Source organism: Mycothermus thermophilus (genome assembly GCF_041956435.1).
Source record: "Mycothermus thermophilus strain CBS 625.91 unplaced genomic scaffold VTJ04scaffold_7, whole genome shotgun sequence".
Taxonomy (NCBI): Eukaryota; Fungi; Ascomycota; class Sordariomycetes; order Sordariales; family Chaetomiaceae; genus Mycothermus; species Mycothermus thermophilus.
In genome coordinates this window covers 2,102,249-2,127,402 of record NW_027191433.1, presented here as the reverse complement: position 1 = coordinate 2,127,402, position 25,154 = coordinate 2,102,249, and the positions used below count along the sequence as shown (strand labels likewise).

The 25,154-nt window shown below is 53.3% G+C and overlaps 11 protein-coding genes across 11 annotated transcripts; 6 read left to right on the top strand and 5 right to left on the bottom strand.

Annotated features, from left to right (window-relative positions):
* Nucleotides 1-2,061: 2,061 nt before the first annotated feature.
* On the top strand, nucleotides 2,062-3,665 carry VTJ04DRAFT_10328 (uncharacterized protein; the record flags this gene model as incomplete). Its single annotated transcript, XM_069358055.1, has 3 exons — nucleotides 2,062-2,064; nucleotides 2,148-2,435; nucleotides 3,495-3,665. 3 exons carry the CDS (start codon nucleotides 2,062-2,064, stop codon nucleotides 3,663-3,665), a joined length of 462 nt encoding a protein of 153 aa, XP_069215062.1.
* Nucleotides 3,666-6,942: 3,277 nt separating this feature from the next.
* On the top strand, nucleotides 6,943-7,866 carry VTJ04DRAFT_10327 (uncharacterized protein; the record flags this gene model as incomplete). Its single annotated transcript, XM_069358054.1, has 1 exon — nucleotides 6,943-7,866. The coding sequence occupies one exon, from the start codon at nucleotides 6,943-6,945 to the stop codon at nucleotides 7,864-7,866; it is 924 nt and encodes a 307-aa protein (XP_069215061.1).
* A 328-nt stretch (nucleotides 7,867-8,194) lies between these two features.
* VTJ04DRAFT_10326 (uncharacterized protein) lies at nucleotides 8,195-10,561 on the top strand (the record flags this gene model as incomplete). The annotated part of the gene is made up of 2 exons (XM_069358053.1): nucleotides 8,195-9,236; nucleotides 9,450-10,561. 2 exons carry the CDS (start codon nucleotides 8,195-8,197, stop codon nucleotides 10,559-10,561), a joined length of 2,154 nt encoding a protein of 717 aa, XP_069215060.1.
* A 1,004-nt stretch (nucleotides 10,562-11,565) lies between these two features.
* VTJ04DRAFT_10325 (uncharacterized protein) lies at nucleotides 11,566-11,767 on the bottom strand (the record flags this gene model as incomplete). The annotated part of the gene is made up of 2 exons (XM_069358052.1): nucleotides 11,566-11,583; nucleotides 11,660-11,767. 2 exons carry the CDS (start codon nucleotides 11,765-11,767, stop codon nucleotides 11,566-11,568), a joined length of 126 nt encoding a protein of 41 aa, XP_069215059.1.
* Nucleotides 11,768-12,715: 948 nt separating this feature from the next.
* Nucleotides 12,716-13,372, top strand: VTJ04DRAFT_10324 (uncharacterized protein; the record flags this gene model as incomplete). The annotated part of the gene is made up of 2 exons (XM_069358051.1): nucleotides 12,716-12,937; nucleotides 13,010-13,372. 2 exons carry the CDS (start codon nucleotides 12,716-12,718, stop codon nucleotides 13,370-13,372), a joined length of 585 nt encoding a protein of 194 aa, XP_069215058.1.
* Nucleotides 13,373-13,765: 393 nt separating this feature from the next.
* VTJ04DRAFT_10323 (uncharacterized protein) lies at nucleotides 13,766-14,469 on the bottom strand (the record flags this gene model as incomplete). The annotated part of the gene is made up of 4 exons (XM_069358050.1): nucleotides 13,766-13,894; nucleotides 14,006-14,053; nucleotides 14,160-14,200; nucleotides 14,295-14,469. 4 exons carry the CDS (start codon nucleotides 14,467-14,469, stop codon nucleotides 13,766-13,768), a joined length of 393 nt encoding a protein of 130 aa, XP_069215057.1.
* Nucleotides 14,470-15,830: 1,361 nt separating this feature from the next.
* VTJ04DRAFT_10322 (uncharacterized protein) lies at nucleotides 15,831-17,288 on the bottom strand (the record flags this gene model as incomplete). The annotated part of the gene is made up of 4 exons (XM_069358049.1): nucleotides 15,831-16,236; nucleotides 16,300-16,865; nucleotides 16,929-16,952; nucleotides 17,007-17,288. The coding sequence occupies 4 exons, from the start codon at nucleotides 17,286-17,288 to the stop codon at nucleotides 15,831-15,833; spliced, it is 1,278 nt and encodes a 425-aa protein (XP_069215056.1).
* A 1,462-nt stretch (nucleotides 17,289-18,750) lies between these two features.
* On the top strand, nucleotides 18,751-18,966 carry VTJ04DRAFT_10321 (uncharacterized protein; the record flags this gene model as incomplete). The annotated part of the gene is made up of 1 exon (XM_069358048.1): nucleotides 18,751-18,966. The coding sequence occupies one exon, from the start codon at nucleotides 18,751-18,753 to the stop codon at nucleotides 18,964-18,966; it is 216 nt and encodes a 71-aa protein (XP_069215055.1).
* A 62-nt stretch (nucleotides 18,967-19,028) lies between these two features.
* VTJ04DRAFT_10320 (uncharacterized protein) lies at nucleotides 19,029-20,546 on the bottom strand (the record flags this gene model as incomplete). Its single annotated transcript, XM_069358047.1, has 2 exons — nucleotides 19,029-20,053; nucleotides 20,114-20,546. 2 exons carry the CDS (start codon nucleotides 20,544-20,546, stop codon nucleotides 19,029-19,031), a joined length of 1,458 nt encoding a protein of 485 aa, XP_069215054.1.
* Nucleotides 20,547-21,702: 1,156 nt separating this feature from the next.
* Nucleotides 21,703-22,548, bottom strand: VTJ04DRAFT_10319 (uncharacterized protein; the record flags this gene model as incomplete). Its single annotated transcript, XM_069358045.1, has 4 exons — nucleotides 21,703-21,947; nucleotides 22,010-22,053; nucleotides 22,157-22,324; nucleotides 22,406-22,548. 4 exons carry the CDS (start codon nucleotides 22,546-22,548, stop codon nucleotides 21,703-21,705), a joined length of 600 nt encoding a protein of 199 aa, XP_069215053.1.
* A 514-nt stretch (nucleotides 22,549-23,062) lies between these two features.
* Nucleotides 23,063-24,719, top strand: VTJ04DRAFT_10318 (uncharacterized protein; the record flags this gene model as incomplete). The annotated part of the gene is made up of 3 exons (XM_069358044.1): nucleotides 23,063-23,103; nucleotides 23,151-24,436; nucleotides 24,496-24,719. 3 exons carry the CDS (start codon nucleotides 23,063-23,065, stop codon nucleotides 24,717-24,719), a joined length of 1,551 nt encoding a protein of 516 aa, XP_069215052.1.
* Between the last annotated feature and the right edge of the window lie 435 nt (nucleotides 24,720-25,154).

The window sequence follows — 25,154 nt, the reverse complement described above, 5'->3', positions numbered from 1 at the left end:
CAGTCGTCGTCGCAATCGTCGTGGTAGTTTCGTCGGACCTCGACCGAGTGAAGGCCCCCTTTTCAAAGACCACGTTTCGACCATGGTGACAAATTGAGAGCGTGGGTTGAAAACCACCCCTGAATAAAGTCTGTTCAAATGGTGGCTTGAGGATTGGTCAAATGGGAATCAGATGGGGGTGAGAAAGATGAGAAGAAATATGGTCGGTGGAAAGCTGCAGTTGGAACAGATCATGGTCTGACGAGGGGTGGTTGTTTTCATCCCTACTCCACGACCGTCGCGGATGCAGACACACCTGGGATATCCGGTTGGCACATTCACTGAAAAGGATAAAAAAGGCAGAGTCAGAAGTGTTTAGAATATACATGTTCAGGGGAAATCCAAGGTCTGAGCAGATCATCGGCTGACGAGGAGCTTGTGTTAACTCCGCCTCTGCGACGGGCTGACCTTGGACTAATTGTGCAGCGTATATTTATAAGGAGTTGGAATAGAGAATTAGAATACTTAGTTGGGAGAATATATCGTTGCCGGAACCGTAAATCCTGAACAGATGAAGAAGTGATGAAGGGGTTGGGTTTGCCGACACTATATGATGTCCCTTGCAAGCCCGCCTCGGACATCCTAATCGGCAAATTAATTTGAGACGTCAGGTTATAGAGTCAGAATAATCGACAAAATACATGGCTTGTACCAACTTCAGACGCAAGCTGAGTATGCGGTCACGAGGGGTTTGTTTTCACGGCATATCTGCGACGGATATCGAGGTCTTGGACGGACCTCGTGTTTCTTATGTAAGCTTGAGATTGTTATCTTTGGTTACATAGAGCTCTGCTCTTGTCTATGGCTTGTTTATATGAGATTTTGGTATTGGAGACGAAGAAGGAGGACAGCTTATAGTTATGTGGGGATGACCTCGCAGTAGCCGGAATAGCAAGAGAACTAGCAATGCGCAAGAAAAGTGCGTCCAATTCACGACGTGCTATAGGATACCTATATTTCCTACTTAGCTAGGCCATTACGCCTCTATTTTTAGCTTCTTGTAAGGGGATGTGTTCAAGTTTCTTTGGATATCCCGTATAATAAGTAGGAGGCCTCTCCGATCCACCCACAATCAAACCTTTCGGAATGGCACATTGAGGACCTCGATGCCTAGGAAGAGACCTTGTATATGCTAGATAGGTCCAAGGCCATGGCTATTGATTAGTCCCAATGCTTATGTAGAGTCGAGCGTGAGCAAACCAATACACACATTGCCCACATTCTGGTTGCGACAATACTTCAACAATCGAGTTCCCAGGCGATCCTTTTCTCCGAAAGTCCTCCAGTGATCAGGGACAATGACCCATTGTCGTTGGCATAGCCTTACCTCACGCTGACCCCTCAATTCTCTCTCAGACTTCATGGACCGGACATGCATACATTCCGGTCTCGCCAAACTCTTTTGTGGCCATAGTTGGTGAACTGCCAACAATCCAGGTTCACAGATGACCGCGTGATTGCAAGGATGTCTTGCGAGAGTGACCTATGTTCACATCCCAGCCTTGTGCAGGCTGAACAATGTTAGTCATCCTCCTCCATCCATGGACGCATTAACAAGGCCCCAGCGTCTTGCAGGAGCACAGCAAGGCTGAGCATGCGTCTGCGCGTGGTAATGGCACAAAGACCAATAACATGCACTCAGTGTTGTGCTGGAGAACGCCAGGAAGCGGGGATGCAGGTGCGGCATGCCGGGAGAATGAGGATTGGTGTTCAAGCCACACCGCCCACACTAACGGTGGCTTGCGTGACCTGAAACTGCAGGACAACCCAACATCACAGCAGCCTGAATGAGGGGCAAAGACACAAGAAGTGCATAGAGAGAATTTGCAGGCAAGGTGGTTCTTCTGCGGACCTACCCGTGGTTGGTGCGCTACAAAGACTAGACATGCGGCGTGCTTGGTGATATAAGGGCATGATAGCGCACGCCATATGGCATTGACATGGGCATCTACGACGACATTGGCTTGAACTCGGTGTTTCCAGAAGTTTATATAAACTCTCTTTTGAGCATTTTCCGAGAACATGGTGAGTAACAACTAGGCTCTCAACTTCATTTGATCCCATGACCAAGACCTGGCGAACTCGGAGGCTCTAACCAACTCTCCCAGGCTTCGACATCAACATCTCCCGATGGGTCTGCAAGTGTGGCAGATATACGGAAGACACTTCGACAACTACGAAACGCGATCGATGGCCTTGAATCTGCCACAGGCTCTCCAAATTTTCCAAAGAAAAACCTGCAAGACCTCTCCAGAGCTCTCGCTTCAGCAGTTGACGCCTTTGAAATACTGACCTCTGGTGTCTGGGAGGCTATCGGGACCCAGATTATCGAGTCCAAAAATGGACAGGCCGCCTGTCTTCTGATCCGACTGTCGGGGCCAGATTCAGAGTCAGCGGTGAGTCTCATACGGAAGACAAGGGAAAGGCACCTGTCAGAGCCGAGGCATCATCAGTGGCACCAGTCTCAAAGCCGGGATCGAGGGTTCGCGGCAATGTTGATGGCGGTGGTCATGACGTCGGCATTAGAACTTCAGAAAGCCTAGAGCGCGAGTCCTCTGGGCAAAGAGAAGATGGCACAAGCACTGCCCCCAGTAGCGGTGCTGAAGGCGAACTTAGTGCTCGACAATTCACAGACCAGCCTGGGGAACAGCAAGTTTTGTCAAGTCCTGGAAATCCAAATCCGCCAGCTCCTCGGCCAACAGACAAAGAGGCTTCATGCCCAACGAAGTCATCGGATCCTGTCGGACTTGCGAGTCCAATCGCACCGAGTACGAAACCCACCCAATCTACTGGGACAGATCCCCAAGCCGCAACTTCACAGAATGCCAACATCGAAACACCGTCTAACGCAAGGTCCGCAACGTCAGATCCAGCGAGTACAGGACGGCCTCCGAGCTCAATACCCGATGGCAGCATCTTGAGTTCAGGACCTTCCACATCGGAGGCTGAGTCGAAAAACATTTTCTCAACATTCAGTGGCACCACATCGAAGGATCCCAGAACAAGTCCTGTATTTTCAGCATCCAATGCTACTGGCTCAGGGCCCATTTTCTCTTTCGACCAACCTCTCAAAGCCAATAATTCAACCCCTGGCAAAGCCCCCAACGGCCCAGCTACATCGTCGACATCTGGCACCTCGGAGCCTCATGGGAGCTTTGTCATAAGTGCTCAACACGACAATCCCTTTGACCTTAGGAGATCGTCTTCAGATACTAGCAGGACAAGGGGCACATTCCCTTTGACTCCTGTTACCAATCCTTCAGCAACTGCACGAGGATCCAACGCTGACGCTGACCATGCCAACGACACCCCCGACCCTACAGCGGACATCATTGACTCTCTGGCCCGCGTAACCCTTGCTGCGGCTCCAGCCAGGAATGATAATCCTGATCCGCCCAGACCGGAAACGCCAGACGAGGGACTCGATCTTGACACACTCCCGAACCCCCCGGCAGCGATCATGGTCCCAGGCCAGCCCTCAACACCCCGTCAAAGATCGCGCATCATCGGCGTCCCTGATCGGCCCCAAATGGGACCGGCACCACCACCAACTCCCCCGGCCACCATTCCCCGGCCCCGCCGTTGCTGGGGCTGTCATCGCCAAGTTATTCCAGAACCCGCCCTAGACAACAACCGCAACGGGAATGGCGGCCGTATGCGCTGGCGGTGCGGGCTGTGCGGGATCTTCATCGGATGGGCAGACAATATCGGGATTGAGCCAACCAACCCGCTGTGTAGCTGCGGTGTGCCGAGCCGGAGGCAACATTCAGGGCCGGAGACTGCGAATCCGTGGTGGGTGCATTACCGTTGTGCTCGGACTCAGGAGGGGAGGGAATGTGCGTTTTTTTGATTGGAGAGGGATGGAGGTAGATGGGCTGTGGGTGACGAGGGTGGATGATGAGGCGCTGAGGATGAGGTTGAGGAGGGAGGGGAGAATTTGAGGGGGTGGGTTTGGTTGTTTGGAGAGTGGTTCCTTTCTTTGTCCCTTGGCTATCTTGTTCTCATCATACTGTCTATGCTGTTCTGTTCTGCCTTATCTCCTTGCCAGTCATTTGGAATGTTGTCATCTACATTAGCAAGCTGTCTACATCAAGTGCCTTCTTTGTGGCGCGGCTATCCAGGTGTCCACTGGGTCTATGGAGCGGATTCCTGTGAGTCCGATGATATGCCAAGATACGCCTCGAACAGTGACGGAGGAAGTTCACCCGTCGCTTGCGGTCTTCTGCCTCCGATAATGCCACCAGCCTGGCCAACCTGCCAGCAATAGAAAAATCATCGGCGTCAAGATGGGATGTCATGGGAGCCGGCAACACTCTCTTTTAGATCCGCAGAGACAGGCGATTAAATAGTTCAAGCTGGTCACCAGATCCAGTCTGAGAGAGAGCCAGGAACTCAGTCATCAATGGTCTCCCCTCACTTTACTGGTTGCCAGCTTCAAAGACAACCCTGGTCGAGATTAGCCCACTCCCAGTACACCGAAAGTCAATATGGCGGCTCAAGACGAGGAAGTGCCATCGAATCCAGCAAACTGCCGGAAATCTACGATCGCCAACCGCATGCCAACCCAGCCGATGGCCGACGACAACAACCACGTAGAACCTGCTAGTACGGAGGCTAAAATGGCAGCGTCAGATGACTTCACAGCAGTTTGGGTTGCTGATCTCAGCTCGGCTCGACCGGCCCCTCAGCCCGAGCCAGCGTCTGAGAATCCGGCGGGTGAGGCCACGAACAAAGTGAAACCCCGTTATGGCGGAAAGCGTTCTCGATTCCACAACCACCCAAAAACCGTCCACCAAGACACTGGAAAGCCGTCGTCTCTGCGACCCAGATGCTGCATCTGTCAGAAGAACAGCAACTCAACATCTCTCCCCGGCATGCTACCTGTGCGGCAGCGACAGCGAACGTGGGTTCGTACCCCCAGACAATACATGCGGCAACGCCGGCCGGCCATACGACGTCTGCAAGCAACACGAACCACCCAAATTCCTTCGGTTTGCCGACACGAGGGGATACGACGAGATCAACCCGGTGTGTGCGTGCGTGACGTGGAGCAGGAGACAGTTGGCGGGACCCAAGGCGGAGAAGAGGCCGAGGTGGAAGGTCCACTTTACGTGCAGGCTTGGGACTTGTGACTTTTATCAGGACGGGTGGATTAATGCGCCAATCTTGGCGGATGGTTAGATTCTGAGATGGGAAGTGGTGGAAGACAAGGCGTTGAGAGATGAGCTGGTGAAGCAAAGGAAGATCTAACAGCGTTGTGGAAAGGGGGAGGGTGCGGTTTGTGACGCTTACCCTCCAAATCGCTTTTTGATAATCCCGTCAGCCTTGGACTTTCTATGCACATTATCCGGGCGAATGAAGAGACAATCCTCGGATAACGTACCTGTACAGTTCTTCCCATCGACAACCACAAGACAGTGAGGGGCATGGCATCTAGAGTGTTAACCATGAACCCCTAACCCTGTCGTTCTCTATATATCCGCCGGGGACCGACCTCACTAAACTCGCCTCAATTATCTGGACCATTTTGATGTCCATCTGGCACGGGATCAAGCAGAGCACCCTGTGCTCCTTGTTAAAGATCCCATTCCACACGCTTTGGTGTCTGTGCGTTGATCACTTCTTGCAAGTGCACAATCCAAGAAAGGAAATAAAAATTGCCCGAAAGAGTCGTTGATTCCCACGCATGATGATGGTGCCCCGTAAGATACGCCACGTCCATGATGGGAAGCAGGCAGACCTAATCTTCTGTCAGCCTCTTTGGATGGTTGTTTCATGACTTGGATATCCGCACAGACAAAATCTTGTTAGGAAAGGATAACTAATGGCCATCAGTTGCAACAGGAAATCAAGCATGATTCTTGTAACCCCGAGGGCAAAACCGACGGCAAAACCGACGGCCCCGAAAGCGAACGTCTGCTCCCCACCATGAGTGAGGAGGTCCCCAAGAGTCAACTCAAACAACAGAGCTCTGGGCGAGACGCAAAGATATTAATTCAACATCCAACACGTCGTGACATACATAAGCTTCAAATTCTCCAACGATATTATCACACTTGGGTACGTCCTTGGAGCTCCGCAACACAGCGGAAGCCAACCCAAACGGGAATGCCGGCAGCCCGTACTCTGTTTGCCCCTTCGAGCACGACTACGAGGCGACAAACTTCCTGGGTTTTGCTGATGAGCGAGGGAATGCCGCATACAATCCCCCTTGTTGGTGTTGTACGCCGAGCAAAGCGATGATCACCAAGAAAACCCTCGGGGAGAGGAGAGTGTTCTGAGTTTGTGGAGGCAAAGGTGCTCTGATGACGGTGTTGTGATAGAAGTGAGGGGTGTAAGGATGGATGGAAGGATGGAAGAACACGAGTAAGTGTTCACTTTCACTTGGCGCATCTGCCGCCATGGCGTCCCAGATCGTGATGATACGGTACAGCAGCGGCGGCGACCTCTGGCCTTTGGATGAGGTCTCGTCCATGACCATTCGGCCAGGGTTCTTGGATGGTTCGGGGTTAGGGTCCAATACCAGTGGCCGCCGAGATCAGCGTACGAGTAATATTGAATCAAAGCACAATGTTGTATTGAGATGATGTTTCAGAAGTCGCCTTCTAAGGCAGCGTTTGATGATGATTTGATGACGATGCGGTTTTCCAGGTTCCCGTCTTTGTTGGACTGAAGGCTTGTACGAGCAGTAGTTCCTCGCCAAGGTTGTCATGAGCCAGCCATTTGATATGGCCCGTGCGTCATTGTGGAGCCGCAAGCTCCCAGGTCAAGGCAGGTTCCGTCTTGTCCATTCCAGATGCAAGTGTTTCTTCCTGCAACTCCAGATTCCACCACGATCTTCCTGATCCCCATCTCTTCTCTCACCCCGTTCCACGAAGAAATCCTCGGTCGCCGTTTATCATCATGTCCGAATACTGGAAGTCAACGCCAAAATACTGGTGCAAGCACTGCGGCGTCTACGTCCGTGACACCAAGCTCGAACGAACCAACCACGAAGCCACCGCGAAGCATCAAAATGCCGTCAAGCGATCCCTCCGCGAACTTCATCGAGCTGCCGACCAGAAAGAACGCGAGAAAGAACGCGCGAAGCAAGAGGTTGAACGCTTAAATGGGGTTGTCTCTGGGAAGCCTGGAAGCTCCAGCTCATCCGGTCCGTCACGGACAGGCGCAAGGACATCGGGAGGAGCGTACGGCGCCGCTCCTCAACAGGTGTCCGAAGCAGAGAGGCAAAGGCAACTGGAGCAGCTCGCGGAACTTGGCGTCAATATTCCGACCGAGTTGAGGGGCAGCATGGCCATGGCCGGAGAATGGACTGTCACATCAACCCGCGTCATTCAGATTCCCGCTGAGGGTGCTGAGGACGACACCAAGGAGGGTTCCGGGGAAAAGGACACGATCAACCCAGAAGCACGAGCCGTCGGCGTCAAGAGAGAACGTGAGCGCACAGAGGAGGAGAAGGAGCAAGAAGAAGCCATCAACAACTTGTTCAAGCGGCCAAGGAAATGGGGTGTTGATTCCAAGACGATGCCTGCCGAGGAGGATGCCGAGCTTGAGGCCCTGCTCAGCGGACCGCTGGTCAAAACGAAGAAGGAAGAAGACACAAAAGTCAAGACCGAGGGGAATGCGAGCGATGCGAATCAATCCACCGCTGCAGCGTCGACCGACCCGCCAATCAAGGAGGAACCTGATGTGGAGGTGGATGCTGATGCTGCAAAAGGGTTACCCGACAGTGAAGGCTCTGGTCCCCACGCATCTGCGGGTCCTGCCATCGATTTACCCACTGTGGTGTTCAAGAAACGGAAGCCTAAGAGCATCCGACAGAAATAGATTCACAATACCCCGCTTCTGGCTGGTTGCCGCCGAAATACGTTCCCTCATTCAGATTTTGCGTCCAGTGCAAGCCAATGCGACATCTCCTTTGGTCTCCGAGTCATTTCTGCTTCAACGCCCAGTCCACGAACAAGACTCTGGGTATCACGTGACCATTGTCGGGCCAACACTAACATCAATCAAGCCGCTTGCCGCTGCTGCCTGGGATTGGGCCACAAGAGTCAAGATACCTCAAATACTCCGTACATGTCAAGATCGGCGATGTAATTGATGATGCTGTGGCGTCTGATGCATCTTCCCAGACATTTGCCTTTTGAGAAGCACAATGGGCTTCGGCTGTTTTGGCTCAACGGACATCTGGGCATATATTCGTGAAAGGAATCGCGAGTATGGGCTGCTCAGATACCTAAGGGCTGCTGGTTACTTCGATCGTCAAAAGGCACCACCAACCTGGCCCGCTGACCAGTGCTACCTCACCACTTTGCCGACCGAGCTGTTTCTCCAAATATGCCGGTACTTGTACCAGGCCGATCTCTTCCATCTGGCTGTCACTTGCCGCACCCTATCCGAGCCCGCATTATCTGTGCTCTACACTCAGGACGTGCATGAGTTCGACTCCCTCTCCCTGCGATGGGCATGCAGCTTTGGCCACCTCCAGACCCTGAATCGTGCCCTACAACATGGAGCGTCACTAAACGATGCGTTTTACGGTACCTCTGACGCAGGTTGCAACTGGGGTTTTGCTTCGGTCATCGGCGAATCATGGGATGGTGTTGGTTGGACAGAAACGCCGCTCAATATAGCCATTTATTGCAATCAGCCCGAGGTTGTACGCTTGTTGCTCGACCGCGGTGCCAACCCCAATGGCATCAAAATTCCCTTCGCCGGCGAAGAGATGCCCGAAGGGATTCTCCCCATCCATTTTGCTGTGGGCCGGCCCTTTTTCTCATACCTGCCGCTGGCCGGCCCGGCGAACCCAATCATTGCGCGTTATCTCTTGGACGCCGGAGCAAACCCCAACGCAGCTGTCGACCTGTTGAATCGGTGGCGCTGGCCTCGCATGGCTTACACGCCACTTCTCATGTCGCTGCATCCCCAAGTTCCGCTTGAAACAACCAAGCTCCTCCTCGACCGTGGAGCCACAGCGAAGTATTCACGTTCTGACCCCGAGGAGCGCAAAGTGGAAGGCCTGGTCGACTACTTGCTTGAGAATTCCTTCCTCGATCTGTCTGGCTCGCTCCCCATTTCCCCCCATCTTGACCGTTATCTTCAAACGACACGATACATCGTTTGTCACGTCATCGAAGACGCCCCTCTCGATATTGAGAAGCTTGAACTTCTGCTCGCACGCGGCGCAATCTACGAGAGTATATCTGTGACTGTGAGGACAGCATATCGCCCAGTGACTTTGCCAGTTATTTATCGCTACTGGTCTCACCCCCGGATCTTAACCATCCTTGAGAAGTTCATCGCCCATGGTGCTGATATCGCACGGTGGACGAAATTTCTTATCCCGCCAGTTTTGTCCGTCCTTTGGTGGGCTCAAGGTCGTCTCACCGAACACCGCTCACATTGCACAGACCCTCATCCATTCCCCGCCAGTCACGTTATCCGAAGGGCCCGTGAAATCATCACCATTATGGCTGAGGCGACCTTGGACGGCGAGGGCAGCGGGGAGGTGCGAAAATCTTCCATCATCAACTACATGGTTCCTACCACGGGGGATTGTGAAGTCGATCAATGGGCTATGCAACCGCCTCTATGTTTTGCGTGTGGTCCATTGGGCTTGGAAGGAGCATCGTCATTGATTGATGTTCTCCTGCGTTATGGTGCAGCCATCAATGCCCGTGACTCGAAAGGACGTTCCGCACTTCACCACGCCGCCATGAGCCATGAAGCCGATCGGGTAGGCCACCTTCTAAGGTTCCTTGGAGGACCCGAAGCCTCGGGGCTTGTCATCGATGCGCGCGACCTTCTCGGCTGGACTCCGCTGCACTACGCTTGCTTTTTCAGCCCCTTTAACACCCCGGAGACCTCCACCGCCATTGTTCGAATGCTCATTTACCATGGAGCCAACGTACGCGCCGTGACTCGTAACGGGTGGACGCCGTTGTCATTGGCTGTTTATGCGGGAAATGCTCACTTGGTCCGCCTCCTGATCGACCATGGCGCCCACGACGACGATTTGTATCGACATCACCCTGTTGGAGCGCCACCGGTTTTGGTGTCCGTTGGCCGCATTTTCTTCCATCACGAATGGGGCCCCGGCCTTTTGTCATCAAACCCTAGGGAAATCCCGACAACGCCAGCTCTCGGGAAGCTGAGAGAAGAAATCATGGCCCGTCGCCAGCGCATTGCCTCCCTTGTAGAGGATAACTTCGGCATCCGGCTTCCCATTCAAGAGCTGACCCCCGTGTTGCCGCTCCCCCACCCGGAACACGAATACCATCAACTCTGCGACTTGTTTCAGGGCTATACAATTAGCGACATACACGCTGCCTTTCCTGGCGTGCGGCTGGAGCTTCGCGATCTGTCTTCATGTGACTTCGACGGGTTGAGTTTGAGTGAGATGTTGGAGTCCTACTCCTTCAAGGCTTGCATCAACGGGACACTCGACGTCGTCATCGCCGAATACGGACCGCAAAGGTCGACTTTGCTGGCTAGTGACCTGCGTTGGGGGGTTTCAGCATGATGCCTGAAATGTTGTCATAAAATGTTCTCGCATAGCGCTGTACATGATTAATGATGTCGTCAAAACTGCCGTGTCGCACTTTGGTGAGGGTTGTTGGTCTTCCGTGTTCGGAACTTCCGGAGCTTTGGCAACGACATGTCAACCAAGGGACATGTGCGACCACGTCGTCAACATGAAGCTAAACATCAGGCAGCTCTCGTGTGTATCCAGAACAAAAAAGTCCCTGGGTTACTCTTTTCAATTTAGGTCTGCTCTGTCTTTCCACAGTGTTCTGGTTCCCAGATTCCCGCTGTCAAGCTGAACGCAGGATCAGCCGTCTCGTCAACCGCCCCTTCCTTTTCTTGCTTGAATCCATGAGCAGACTAAAAATTGCACTTCATTGATGTGGGCATTTTTTTTCTCTGTCGCCATCCTCGCTGTCTTCGCCCCCGCTCTCATGACACCTTCGCGGGGACAACCCTCCCACTTGTCATTATCTCTTGAACCATCATCCCCTGCGTCAAGTCGCTGGTCACTATGAGACATGAAATAAATGTGATCTGTTCCTTCGAACGACCTTGCCCGGGCCCAAAATGTCGTCTTCAAAACTCTCCGTTGTGGAGAGGGTCAACAATGACCTGAGCGGCAGGGGCGAGGACCCTGGTAGACCACAGAAAGAAAACCCCTTTGGCCAACCCTAAGAAATAGTTACAAGAGATAGCCGAAAGTAGGGAGAGGAGAGAGTCCTTGAATATATCCACCGGCATGAGTTACTGAACGAGATATGTCTGAGTGTATCTCACTTACTGACCTCAAAATATTGCCTGATTTCATGTCTAGATGAACATGTAGCGATATGACCATACGGAGCTATCATGGCATGGAGGTGTCACATTGTGAATGGCCAACGACACGTAAACCTGACGCAACTTCATTGCTCAACTAGGTATCTATCTATAACCATCTCTGTGTCCTTTCCAACCGCACCCCACGGTATCCGGGTCAACGCCATCCTCCTATGTCGATTACTGACGACCCTCCGCCTGATATTAATTTTCCGTTAGCTTGTGTTTGGACGCCATCCAGGGTATCTACAAAAGTGATGGGTATTCAACGCACCCAGCAATCCGCACAGGCATGGCCATTGCAGTACACCCAGTTTGTGCAGTTGTGGGTGTAGAAGTTCTTGCAACGGTACTTGTAGAAACCACCACCGCCAGCAGGCATTTTGACGAGTTTATAGAGTATGTAAGAGAGTGACTTGTGTTGGAGATGAAGAAGTGTGTTTGACGTGGCTGTTTAAGCGGCAAACTTGTGAAGTTGATTCGTGAACTGGGAAGTGCTGCTGGATGCAAATGCTGAGTAATGTTGGGAGTTGTTGAAGAACATTCGAGGAGTCTTCTTATACTCGTACCGAGAGCCAATTCCAGGAACATGGAGGCCTGTAGCCATCAAGGTGCTCCTCTGATTATCCACTACGTCCAGTTACTTGTAAAGAGATCTCAAACAGCTGACCCTTATGGATGTGGATTACTTCCCTTGGTTTCCTAACAAGCCTGTTGTGAAGACTCTTTGTACACAGGGTTCAAGCCTAACGAAACAAAGGCCCTTGGTAATATTTGGGTCAATGTCTTAATGGAGCTACATAAAGCGTGTTTGGCCAGTGAATGTATCGTTGGTAACTTGAAGATAGTGCTCTTACTATTTACTCATGTCATCAAACAGGATTTATACTCGACGATAGCTAAGAACTCCAGTGCCAAAGCCTTGTTTGTCCCATCATTCAAAGTCAGGTACTCAGGTACATAACATTGAGGCAGGGGATAAAAACTAGGTGGGCCCCGGGACTTGGAAGGGACCATTCATCATCAAGACGGCATCACTGAGGAAGGCGACCCCTGGTTTACGAGGTACAGCGGTATATAGGACATCTGTGCCATGTACGGTGTGCAGAGGTATGTTCGGAGGGATTGATGGCCCATCTCAAGCATGCAGAGGTGGAGGGTAGCAGATGATACAAATCTCAAGAAGGGTTACATCACAACTAGGCACACCATACTCCAGCTGCTCTGAGTTGAGCCTTGCCAGGCACATTACTTGATCATTTAAGAACTGTGATCATTCCCAGGCGTGGTTTGCTGTCCGTTCTTCATCTCTGCAGTTCCTCAAGAAAACATGAAGCTCCTCTGTGTCCTGGCCGGTGCGCTTGGTCTGGCAGCTGCACTTCCGAGTAGCGGCCACCCGCCCACCACAGAACATCTAGAGTTTCACAACAACAAGAGAATAACCACTCGTCAAGTCGAAACCGTCCGGAATGATCTAGAGGAAGGTAACCCAGCTGCCTGTCCACGCGTTATCCTCATCTATGCGCGGGCGACTGGCGAGCCGGGAAATATGGTAAGGCTCTCCGAGTCCCTCAACACAGAGATACCAACCATGCAAAATTACCCCTTACTAACCATTCCCCAGGGCATCTCCGCCGGTCCCAACCTCGCCACCTCCCTAACCACCACCTACCAATCCAACGGCGGCATCTGGGTCCAAGGCGTCGGCGACCCCTACCTCGCCCAAGGTGCACACAACTTCCTTCCCCTCGGCACCACTCGCGAAGCTATCGACGAGGGCAAGCGCCTCTTCCAGCTTGCTCACACGAAATGTCCTACCTCGGTCGTTGTCGCGGGAGGGTACAGCCAGGGCACGGCCGTCATTGTCAACGCCATCAGGGAGTTATGGGACGAGGAAGCAGCAGGTGTTGGGGAGCAGGTCCAGGGTGTGGTGTTGTTTGGATACACGAGGAATGAGCAAAACGGTGGAAAGATCCCCGGCGGGTAGCCGGAGGAGAGGACAAAGGTGTTTTGCCATGACAATAACTCGGTGTGTTGGGGGCGGGTGGTGGTGTCGCCGGGGCATTTCTTTTATCAGGTGGATTCGAGGGTGTTGGCGCCGGCGTTTTTGAGGGAGAAGATTGGCGAGGGGAGGGAGGGATTTGACGGTGGTAATGGGCAAAGGGCATGACGCAACCACGACGAGGTTGGTTTTCTTTGGATAACTGAGAGGTCCCTATGGACATGGACAATATAATCCGAGTTTTATTCAACAATGTGCGATAGCAAAAACGGCTCCCACCCTCCAACATCCAGATTGCCGGTTTTCTGACGCAGACTCTGGCCAGTATCACCGTTCACGCGCACCAATCTCCGGCAAGGTCCACGTCCTTTACGCAGTTTATTCATAAACCTTCTTTGCGGACATCTCTTCTTTCTCCTTCTTCTTCCTCAGATATTCTTGCTCTTCTTCCATGATCTCTTTGTCGATTACGGCTCCCTTGGATGGCTTGGCATGGTGGAGGTTTGCCTGTTATAAGTCTGTGTTAGCTCGGCTATTCTCGTAGACACGGTGAGGTGTTTCGAAGAGGATAGGGGATGGAAAGGGTTGCCTGAGGCGAGAAAACATGGGTTGACAAACCAGATATGTCGGATCACGTTTCGCATGTTCCTCCCTATCGCGCTCAACCTGGAAAGACGAGGGTCATGTCAGCTCGTGAATTACTCGGCAATAGGACACAGATCTCCGAGCTCAAGCTCAAGAAGAGGGTTGAACATGGAGGAGAACGACAAACCTGCTCCAGGTACAGCTTGTCCAACTTCTTCGATTGATCCTCTGCACACAGGTGTCAGCAAAGACATCAACAAGCCCAGCGACCAGGACAACAAAGAGCAGGAGAGGGAGAACGCTGATACACAAGAAGACGCACTAGGCAAGAATCCCTTGATATTCGTCCCCGTCTCCCGGGACAGCTTCTCTACCTCAGCCTGGCTGTGGGCGCGCTGGTTTCCGTCTTCGTAGACGCTCCGCATGCCCACATGCGACAGGCCCTGGCTCGACGTGTTGGTCGAGGTGTGATGGTGGTGGGCGTGTGTCTTTTCCATGGTTCCTTGTTCAGCAAAGTAGAGGTGAAGTTCCGTTGCTGGCGATATGCGGGTTTGGTTAAGGATCTTGGGGGTCATGAAAAATTATTCTTGTTCGAGGTTGATGTTGCTCTGTGTATGTACGGTCCTGAATTCAAGAAGGGATCATGATGTCATTGACACCACCCTCTGGTGGCGAAATCGGGCGAGAACCCTCCAAGAGTCTAGAGCAATCATGCTACCCCGCGGGGAAGCAGCAGTGTCCTTGCAATTGCGTGAGCTTGATCGATGACGGGAGCTGGGAGGTGACAAGGGTCATGGGGTCTATCATGAATGCCGCTCCTCACTTAAAGGCTTGACTGATGGCAAGAGAACTGGCGATGGTTATTGGTGACACTGTGCACATTGTCCAATTGAAACACAGAGTACAATGAGCGCAGAGCCGTGGTGATGGAGGAGAAAGCGAAGACGCGTTAAAAACAGGTGTTAATGTTGTGGAAACATCAGTGTTAAGATGTTGCGCCTCGACTCTCCTCACTTGTAATCTTGATGCTGAATTAGAACCACGCGAATAAGTTCACAACACACCTTTTCTGCTATTTCCCAGTCGGAAATACCGTTTACTCTCAGCTCTTTCTGCTGCGAACCGGAGCAACCTATCATATGAGATCCCATTAACAGCAGCTTAGTAATCGCAGAGTGGCCTTGAACAACTATAAACGTCCTGTGTTCTTTTGCTCTGATACTGAGCCAGGCAACTGGCTCTCAGTGCAGAATGGTATTTTCCAAGACAGACACAGGAAGCCTTTTGATTTCCGGCAAGTCCGCGATAGCAACCGGTGTCACAATGGTCCCTTCATCTGAGTTTTCTCCTCGAGCTCGTTTGGCTAATAGGCCCTCCATCTCCAATAAACCGGGGGAGACACCGGGTGTCCCAATGTGCCCTCATCTGTGTCGTCTCCTCGAACTCGCTGGGACAGCCATCCTCCGACTCCGATGAGTCTGGGATGACGACCGGTATCCCAGCATGCCTTCATCGGCGTCGGCTTCTCGAGCTCAATTTGATGACCGTTCTCTGTCATCACGCCGAGACCTCCTGGGCTTGTACAACAGATGTTGAGTTTACAATATCGCTGCCTTTTTAGATATTTCGTCCACCATTTGACGATGGCTGGGGTGTGATGTGCAATCACATTTCCGCGACATCACATCATTCCGCGACATGGCACATCACGTAAGAAGCTGGTGGATGCTGACAGACAGAAATTGCAGAGTTCCATTCATCTGTCTGTCCTCTGAAAATCCTTCCAGATCAACCCAGGGCAAATGCCCTTGTGCACGCCAACCGCAAGATCCCCAAAGTCCCAGCAAAGATCCGAAATCTAGTTCATCTCCATCATCGAGAGGAACCACTTTTCATGAGCGTGCTCATCCTGGGCATTCACCCATTCAGTAGCACCCGCGACGGTCAGGTCGCGCAGGCGACGGTACTCCTCTCGATCCGTCATGACCCTGTTGATTGTCTCGACCCAGGGGGCGATGCCCTGGTCGGGAATCACATAGGTGCCGTCGGCGTTGCGAGCACCGGTGACCGTATTGACGGGGATGATGTAGGGCAGGCCCATCTTGGCCTCCGGAATGCCGCCAGAGTTGGAGGAGATGACGGGGATTCCACGAATTTGGGCCTCCGTGACGACAATGCCCCAGGCCTCATACCAGAGCGACGGAGCAATGAGAATCTTGATGCGATCCCAAATCTCGTTGGTGTCCCTGGTAGTGTCCCTCACGCTGCCGACAAAGATGGTTAGCATGCCTTGAACACTGTGATGAGAATAGAATCACACAACGTACGTCACATTGGGAAGAGCCTCGAGCCGGGCCACAATGTCAGCGCGAGTACCCCAGCTCTTCCACACGACGAACTTGATGTGAGGCAGCTGGCGGGCAACCTCAATGAGGATGGAACTGCCCTTCTGAGGGCAAGGATTGACCATGCCGACCTCGTCCTTGTCAATGTTGTCGCGGACGACGGGCCTGGTCGGCTTACCGTCCGCGCCCTTGTCCAGGTATGTGGCAAGGGGATGAACCAGGAACTTGGTCTCAAGGTTGCCGTGGATGCGGGCGTAGTCCGTCAGAGCCTGGGAAACAGACCAGATGCCGTCGAGGCCACGGAGGAGCTCATTCTCGGCGGCAGGGGAGTAACAGTGACCCTCAACGCCAGCAGCGTAGGGGCCGAAAGGGAGCTGTTCAGCACTGTGGATGATGTTGACCCTCTTGAAGCTGACACGGTTGGGATGGGTCGCGGTAAGCTTCATTGTGATGGGGTCATTGAACACAACATGCGTCGGCTTGAACTTCTCGATCGTCTCGGAAAAGAAGTTGACCAGAGCCTTGACGCGCTGCCTCATCTCACCAGTCTGAAGTGACATGGATGTTACCATGACGCTGCATCAAGTACAAGTCATAGCAAGTCCACTTACCTCCAGGTAAACCCGGATGTCCTCCTAGAACTCCTGGCGGGGATATGCAAGACGGTAGACTGGCAGTTCCATCACAACGTTGAAGACGTTGTACTCGTCCGTGAAGGACTTGATCCACGGCTTGTGGACAACGTCCGGGGCGAGGGGAATATCAATGGTGGTCTCAGTGAGTCCGGGTTCAATGTTGTTGGCCTTGGCACGGGCGACGTGGAGCTCGACCTCGTCATCAGTGCTATAGCAGATCTGGGCGGCAGCATGGCCAAATCGAGCCAGCGAGCGGAGGATGTTGACGTTGGCCTTGAAGCCGCCAGAGGAAGGGTTGAGGCCCTTGGCAGTCTGGACCAAGAGAACGCGGAGCATTGTCGTGGTGTGTGTAAGTATCACGAAGAAGGAGCGAACAGAGTGGTGGCGGTGAGGAAGAGTATGTGTGAGGGGTGGAAGATGTGATATGATGCTTCAGTCCTGGACTGATGTGACGCTGTATGCTTGGAGGTGGAAAGTTGGTCACGCAGGAGCGCTTCACCTGGATCTCCAAGCCGTGAACAAGTCAATGATGATGAGATCAAGCCTGGTGCTGTTACCGAGGCTGTTGATCGGTGGGAAGTATTGGTCGAGATGGGAAGTGTTGGTCAAGGAGTGACCTTGTAGTCGTGAGGGATGTGAATGAGAATCGAGAGTGAGGTCGGTGTGTGAGAGGAGAACGTGGTGGAGGAAGTGGAAGATGTGGGAGAAGAGAGGGCTGTGGTAGGGAAGATCGTTGTGAAAGAAGGCGTTGTGGAAGAAGAAGAGGTTGTTGTGGAAGAGAAGAAGTTCAAGGCAGAAGAGATTGATGGCTGGAAGAAGTAGTGAGGAGGAAGAAGGGCAAGGAAGAAAGAAGAAGGAATCGAAACAGTTGCCCGACTTTTGAAGCGGGAAAAAGGTTTAGGTTTGTGGGCTGACCACACACAAACGCGTAGCCCTCGAGGATTGGACGAAATCGGGAACGCGTCTCGTGACTTGTGACTTCAAAATAAAAGAAACCAGGAAGGAACGGCGGCGATATCGGCCTATCGGCCCCTTATCGACCTCTGAAGTGGTCAACGCGCCTCACGTGGGCCGGGATAGAGTTCTGCCGCCTTCGGAGGCCGTCCTTTCCTGTTCACGCCGTGTAAGTTATCTCATCCGAACTTGAGATCATTCATCTCTTCATTGACTTGCTCAATCACGCGCTCCAGGCCGACGTCGTGTTTCCTTTACGGGAAGGTTGAGTGTAAGACAAAGATCCATGGACCTGAACTGCCGGGCTCTCGATATCAATGGGGATTAGGGGGTTCCGGACCGCCGGGACTGTGAGTTAGTTGGCTTTCCATGTTGGCGTCGGGAGCAACGACACGATTGGCCTGGGCTTGTGTTGTTCACAAGCCGCTGTGAGCAGTCGATGCGATTTATGAAGGCCAACCGCCAGAAGAACCGTGCCAGTGGAGAAGAGATTAATAATTTAGAGAGAAAGGAGTATATACAGAGCAGCCTGAGTCTGTTCACAACAGTGTAGAGTGCCCCGTTGCTTGGTGTTGGGGTTGTGTTGACACCCCTGAACTCGTGTAACATTGTTAACAAGACCTACCATCCCCCTGCTTTCATCATCCACAGAATCTCAGAGAGGAACCACCTGAACATCCCGCGTGGTTTGTGTTACACAATGTTTGGAAACTGGCGTCAAAAGGCTCGAGGCTGGGATATCATGATGGAATATAAGTACGCTCGGATTTTTATGTGATACCAAACGCATGAAGTCTAGATTGGCTTGTGTGACACACGCCCGTCCTGAAAGAACAGGGCCAGCATGCGTCACACCCCAGGGGAACAAAAAGGAACCTCACAGCAAGACCCAAAGATATTCACCATGAAGTACATGTATACATTAAGGTTTGCTATGGACAGCCAGATCTTCGCCCAGCCCGGCATGTACCGTTTGTTGATCCAAGCACTCTTCCCGACCCAACGCCATGAATGCATACCCGTAGCAACCCGAGAGATTAGATCCCAAACCCGACCCTGAAACAAACAGCAATGACAAACCCACTGGCAGGGTATCAAGCAAGAAACAAACAAGCCGCCCACCTAGAGCGCAAAAGCCACCACATTCGCCACAGCCACAGCCGCGGCCAAGCCCATCCCGCTCTTGCCAACAGCGGGAGCAGCATTCGTCTCCGACGGTCCGGTCGACTCGGTTCCATCCGCTGCCGGTCCAGGACCATCATCCAAGTCCGGCACTACGCCCGTAATAGTCGCGGTTGGCGCGTGCGTCCCTGTAACGTCCAGTTTGTCGCTCCCACTCTTGGATCCAGTGTGAGTCGGCGTCGGCAGCTCGGTACAATCTCCCGTCAGACTGGGGACGGCATTCTTCCCTGTCCCAATCGGCACCAGATTCTCGCCGCAATTGGCCGCTTGGGCGATGTGCAGGTTCCGCTGGTCCTGATCGAACACGACGTACGCAGCGCGCAGGAAGGTGTCGCCGAGGATGGGTTCGGTATCTTCAGCGATAGCGCCGAGGAGGCAGTAGGGTCCGACCTGCCAGATGAATTCCTTGAACGGAACACTGATGCCCTTGTCGCCAAAGTAGAAGTCGATGGACGCGTTGAGTTGGGTCGCGGAGCAGGGGAGGTAGTAGTATCCCATCTCGGGGTCGTAGGCAGAGTCGTTGAAGCTGTTGGCCAGGGCCTGGACGATCCGCGTCGGGAGGTGGGACAGGGTGGCGCCGGAGTCGAGGAAGACTGGTGTTTCGATGGCTTCAGATTTGAGGATGGTTCCGTCGGGAAGGGTGAGGCCGACGCCGGTCATGCTGACGTAGTACCGGTTGCCGCCGCGCGGGGACTGTTTCTGGGGAAGGATTGGGAGTTTGGCGAGGGAGCCGATGTACTTCCCCGTGTCAATGCCGCCGAAGATGATGGCGCCATTGGGGTTCTCGACGCTGCGCAGGTCGAGACTGAAAGCGCGCGATTTGATCAGACCCTGCTTCACCATGCTATCAAGGACGTAGTCGTAATCGTTGGTGCCGTGGACGGAGGGAGACACTCCAAGAATACCGAGGGGAATCTTTTCTGAGTCGACGTTGATTCCGACAATTTGATTCTTGATCTCGGCAGCTATGAGGAGTTAGTCGACGGCCCAAGGTGAGACCAAACTCAGAAGACAGTGAGACATACATCCTATTGTGAGGGTGTCCCGATACCATTCGACCATGGCCTGGCCGCTTCCATAACGGAGGAGACTGCTCTGCCGCAGGTCCACCAGCGTGCTGCTACTGTCGAGGTCGAACCTAGGATATCTCCTACATTCGGCGGCCGAGCGCGACGTCGCGCAGGTTGGGTTGAACCATGTGTCGGGTGATCCGGTATCGAGAATCAAGTACTGAGTCTGGGGCGGAGTCCCGAGTTGGACCTCGACGGCGTACCGGGTCCCATTAAGCTGATTGATCACGTCGATGGCATTCTGGCGGCCCCGCAGGTTCGGCAGTGGATCGCCGGGAATGGCCCGGACAGGAGCGCGGACGATGCCGTCGCCGCGGCGCTCCAAACCAGAAGCCCCGGGAATGAGCCCGAAGGACAACAAGGTGATTCCGGCGAGAACGGGCAGCATCTTGTCGTCGACCCGATGCTACTTCGGCTTCGACCGGCGAGGAATGGGTGGAGTTGAGGCGGGAGAAGCGGAAGAAGAGAAGGAAAAGGGACCGGAACAAACGTTCATGATCAAACGCGCAGGCAGACGGGCGTTGCAGGGTTTAAGGGGTAAAACAGGGGTCGTCATCGTTGCCGCATTTGCATTTGACGGGAGCCGACGCACGTTGGCCTGCAGCCGAGCGCCCCAGTCATGCCTCATGCGTCAGCCTTCCCATTGGCCTTTTGCCTTCGAGGATTGCGCAGACCCAGGAGGCTGAGGGACTTGGCCGTCATCAATTGTGAGCCAAACCCTTTGGAGAACCGCTGGGCCGGATCCGGTGCAGGCCTCACCTCAGCTGGCGCCACTTTTGGCGGGTCTAGCTGTGTTCGTGTTCACTTGGCCGACGGGTGTTGGAGTGTTCGGCGAGTTGGGTGCACAACGACGAAGCCCTGTGAGCGTGGCAAATGTCTGTTGCTCCAGAGTACGATGCTGGATTTTGATGTCCAGCATGAATTTACTTCCATTCTCTCATCCTCATGCTTAACTCGTGCTGGAAACAACGTTTCGGGTTTAATTTTATTTTTGGCGTCAAGGACCAGAACATCAAATCGGCAAGCAGCAGACAAGATATGCGCCATATCAGGGACTGGGGGTCAACTTCCCGTCACCGCTCAGAAGCTGAGGCAAACCCCACGTGCCAAGCAAGATCCGGGCGGCTGAGGCTGTTGCGGGGTGCCCTGTTCGGGTCTCGGGGCACCGCCAAGTGGGCCTACCCAGGTCACCTTGTCTCAGAGCCAACAACAGGAACTTTCGCTCCGTCTTCATTGCCCACAGCTTCAAAGACCAATGACGAGTCATCTTCTTCATTGACTTAAGTTCTAATACATGAGGCTCTGACCGCATTGCGGAGACCACAGGTATTCGTTTTCGAGTCCATCCGAGCGAGAAGGCTCAGGACCTCCCGAGTTTGGTTGTGCTCTGGACGAGTCCGGGGTATTGTTGTTTTGGCCAAACCCAAGCACCTACCATCTCCCGTCTTACACAGTTTGACGATCATGATGAGTGGATTCCACGAGATGGTCCAACCCTTCCGCTCCATATTCTAGTAGAAGTATTCCTTATACCTTCTTCCTTCTCATTCCGGCACGATCACGTCCACTTTCTCGACGCCACGAAATTCCCCGCCGATGATTTCCCTGGCGCCCCGAAGGGAGCTATCATAGCCGATGTTGGACATCACCGAAAACGGATAGTCGCCAATGTCGCAGAAGGCTAGGCAAATACTCCGCAAGCTCGGGACAAGAGGCCGAATGTTCATATCAACGACCCGCTTAGCGTACGGATACATCTCATCAGGCCTGTCATAGTAGTGCCGAAAAACTAAATTTGAAAGATGGCAATTAGAAACATAAAACCTGAGCCACTGCATGCGGATAACTTACGGAGCGATCGAATATGTTGAGCATTGTTGCCAATATTCTTGAGCCTATTTGCTCAAAGGGAGGATGATGAATCAGCCTGGCGTTCCAGCAAGGGAACGGAGGAAGATCTTTGTGAACTGGAAAGCCAACGTCAGGGGCATAACGCACCAGGTCGCGAACGATATCTCGGAAGATCCATCCGAGGTGACAACATCCCATGACAGAGACGTGACACAGAACTTGTTGATGGAATAGAAGCGCCCTGCTGCCTCAGCCGCGATCGTCTTGTTCACATAGAGCAGGGCCAGAGTGTTTGGGTCTCGTCCTTGACGTTTCCTGGAGTCATTCAAACTCAAGGTCAACAAAAAAAAACCATTCCGTCAAACAGGATTGATCAAGATAGGTGGGTTTCAGTACAATGACTCCTCAGGGGTGAAGCCCAACGGGTGAAACAGGACCAGATCGTATGTTTTGATGCGAACCTCAACTGGCAGAGAAAGGAAGGACTTGGGCTGCCGCGGCGGCCGCTGGTCTTTTGGGTTGTCTCCTTCCTGTTCCATTGTAAATGAAGCAGCCCTAAATCTGAGTCGCGTAGATGTGCTTGAGGTCAAATAACCGGTGTGTTGTGCCGATGCCAATGGAGCTAGCCATCGGCTGGAGAAACAATCTTGGATATCATCATAAGTTTTATATCAAGGGGGGTTCGGAGCGGCGACGAGGCTGATGTGCTGCGTTATCTCCCCAGGACTGCTGAACGGCTTGCTCAGCCACGAGCTGTCAACCGCCTCATGCGGCTGGCTTGCAAAGCCACCAGGCCTCGGCCACTGAATCACCACCAATTCACAAGGGCTGAGTTGCCAGCGAAGCTGTAGCATCCAGCCCCGGGCAATACCATGGCATTTTCGAGACAAGGTATCATTGTAAATGGAGGGAGTCAAGTAGGGAGACTCATAAAGCCTCTCATCGACATCATCAGCTATCCGCCTCAGTTGAAATGCAGCGGCATCGAACCTGCAATGTGCTGAGTCAGCACCATACATAAGTGCCCTGAGCCGGCCACAAAAATGGCAAGAAATGGCAGGCACATATAACTATAGGCTGGTGACTGAGTCCCAGTACATCGAAGCTCTTCAAGTTGCTTTTCAATTCTCCCTCTTGCCAGTGCCGGGCACGGCAACGAAAACGCCATCCTCCGGGGTATAATATGTCCAAACCGCCGCGATGGCTCTCCCCATCATCGCAGCTATCTTAGCATCATCCTCATCTGGCTGATCCCCCGCACGCTCAGCCCCCGTTTGCACCCCCTCGAGCCCCCTCTCCTCCGTCCCCGCGTGCCCCTGATAGGCCACATCCTCGGCCTGATCAGACACCAAGCAAACTACCATGCCATCCTCTTCCGCACCACCTCTAGCCCACCCATCGCCACGCTCCCCATGCTCGCCGGCAAGATGTACGTTGTCTGGGATCCCGTCCTGGTCGCTGCCTGTCTGAGGAACAAAGCGCTCTCAACAATGCCGGGGTTTCGAGAAACAACACCCGCGATCACAGGAGTTAGCCCTGAAGCGACGGCTCTGTGGCGAGCACCCGAGGGGGAGCGGATGGTGGACAAGGTAATGAGGGAGGAGATTCCGAAATCGTTGCAGGGAGAGGAAGTGAAGCCGTTGGAGAAGTATGTGTTTGAGCGGATGGGGCAGGAACTTGTCCAATTGCTGGATAAGCGTGAAGCGGTGGAGATACCGAACCTGTACCTTTGGCTGAGGGATATGCTCACCGACTCCACCGCCGTCGCGCTGTACGGGGAGGAACATAACCCGTTCAAACACACCGCGAGATCCAAGGAGCAGGACCCGGCACAAGCGCTGTGGGTATTCGAATCGAATCTCATCTCGCTCACCCTCCCTTTCCCAAAGATCTTTGCCCGCACCGCGTACAAGGCCAGAAAATGCTTGGTCAAGGCGCTCGCGCCGTATTACCTTGCCGAGCACGACCTGGGCGCTCATGCGTCCGCGTTTGTCCGTCGCCGCGGGGCAGGAATGCGTGAAGCAGGCTTGTCATCCATGGATATCGCCCGATTCGAAATTCTACTGCCGTTCGCGGCTTTGGCGAATACGGTGCCAGCATTGTTTTGGACGTTTTGGTTTGTGTTTTGTGGCGGTGGCAATCAGGATGGGAAGAGGGAGACCCTGCTAGCCAAGTTGCGGAAAGAGGTGGAAGATGGATTGATTGTCAAGGTCACCGGTTCCAGCAGCAGCAGCACGGTCAGCACGACGTCAAATGGTTCCGGAGTGTCTGGAGAGGAGACTCAAGGCGGAGGAAACGGAGGAAGAAACGAGGTAACCCTCCTCATAAACGCCTCCACGATCGAATCTCGCTGCCCCCTCCTTGTCAGTTGCTACAAAGAGACCATGCGACATGTCGTCCACCAGATCTCTACGCGCACCGCCACCTGTGACACCATCCTTCGAGATACCCGACCTGCTGTGCGAGAGAATACCTCCTCAAGGAAGGCACCATGGTGCAACTGGCCATTGGCGTGGGGCACGCCATGGAGGAGTATTGGGGCTCGGACGTACAGGAGATTGATCTGGAGCGGTTCGTTCGCAAGGAGAGCTTGGGAAAATCAGGTGACGTCGACGGTCCGGGAAGTGCGAGGATGATGCGTGCCGCGTTCCAACCGTTTGGTGGCGGGATACACCATTGCCCTGGGAGGAGGCTTGCGTTTGTGAGATGATGGCCTTCATGGCGACAATGGTGTTGGGGTACGAGGTGCAGCCCCTGGAAGGAAATAAGGGAAGAGTGCCAGGGTTTGGACCACTCTCGATGGTGGATGCTGTGGCGAAGCCGGCGCATGAAGGAGAGGGGTTTGGAGTGAGAGTGAGGAAGCGGAAGGGATGGGAGAGTGTCAGGTGGAGGTATGAGGTCTGATGAGACAGGCCCTGCTAGATTGACGTCCAGAATAACAATTGCCTATTTCTACATACAAGACTAGTGGTGGATTCCCTTGCTGCGCCCGGCCATTATCCTCTAGTATATATACAATTCGCCTTCCAACGAACAAAAGCAGCACGTCTTCCTTGCTCCAGACTCCAGCAACCTTCTAACTCCTGTAGCATACCCGCTCATTGTAACACCGGGAAGTTCGACCATTAACAGCATCGGACAACAA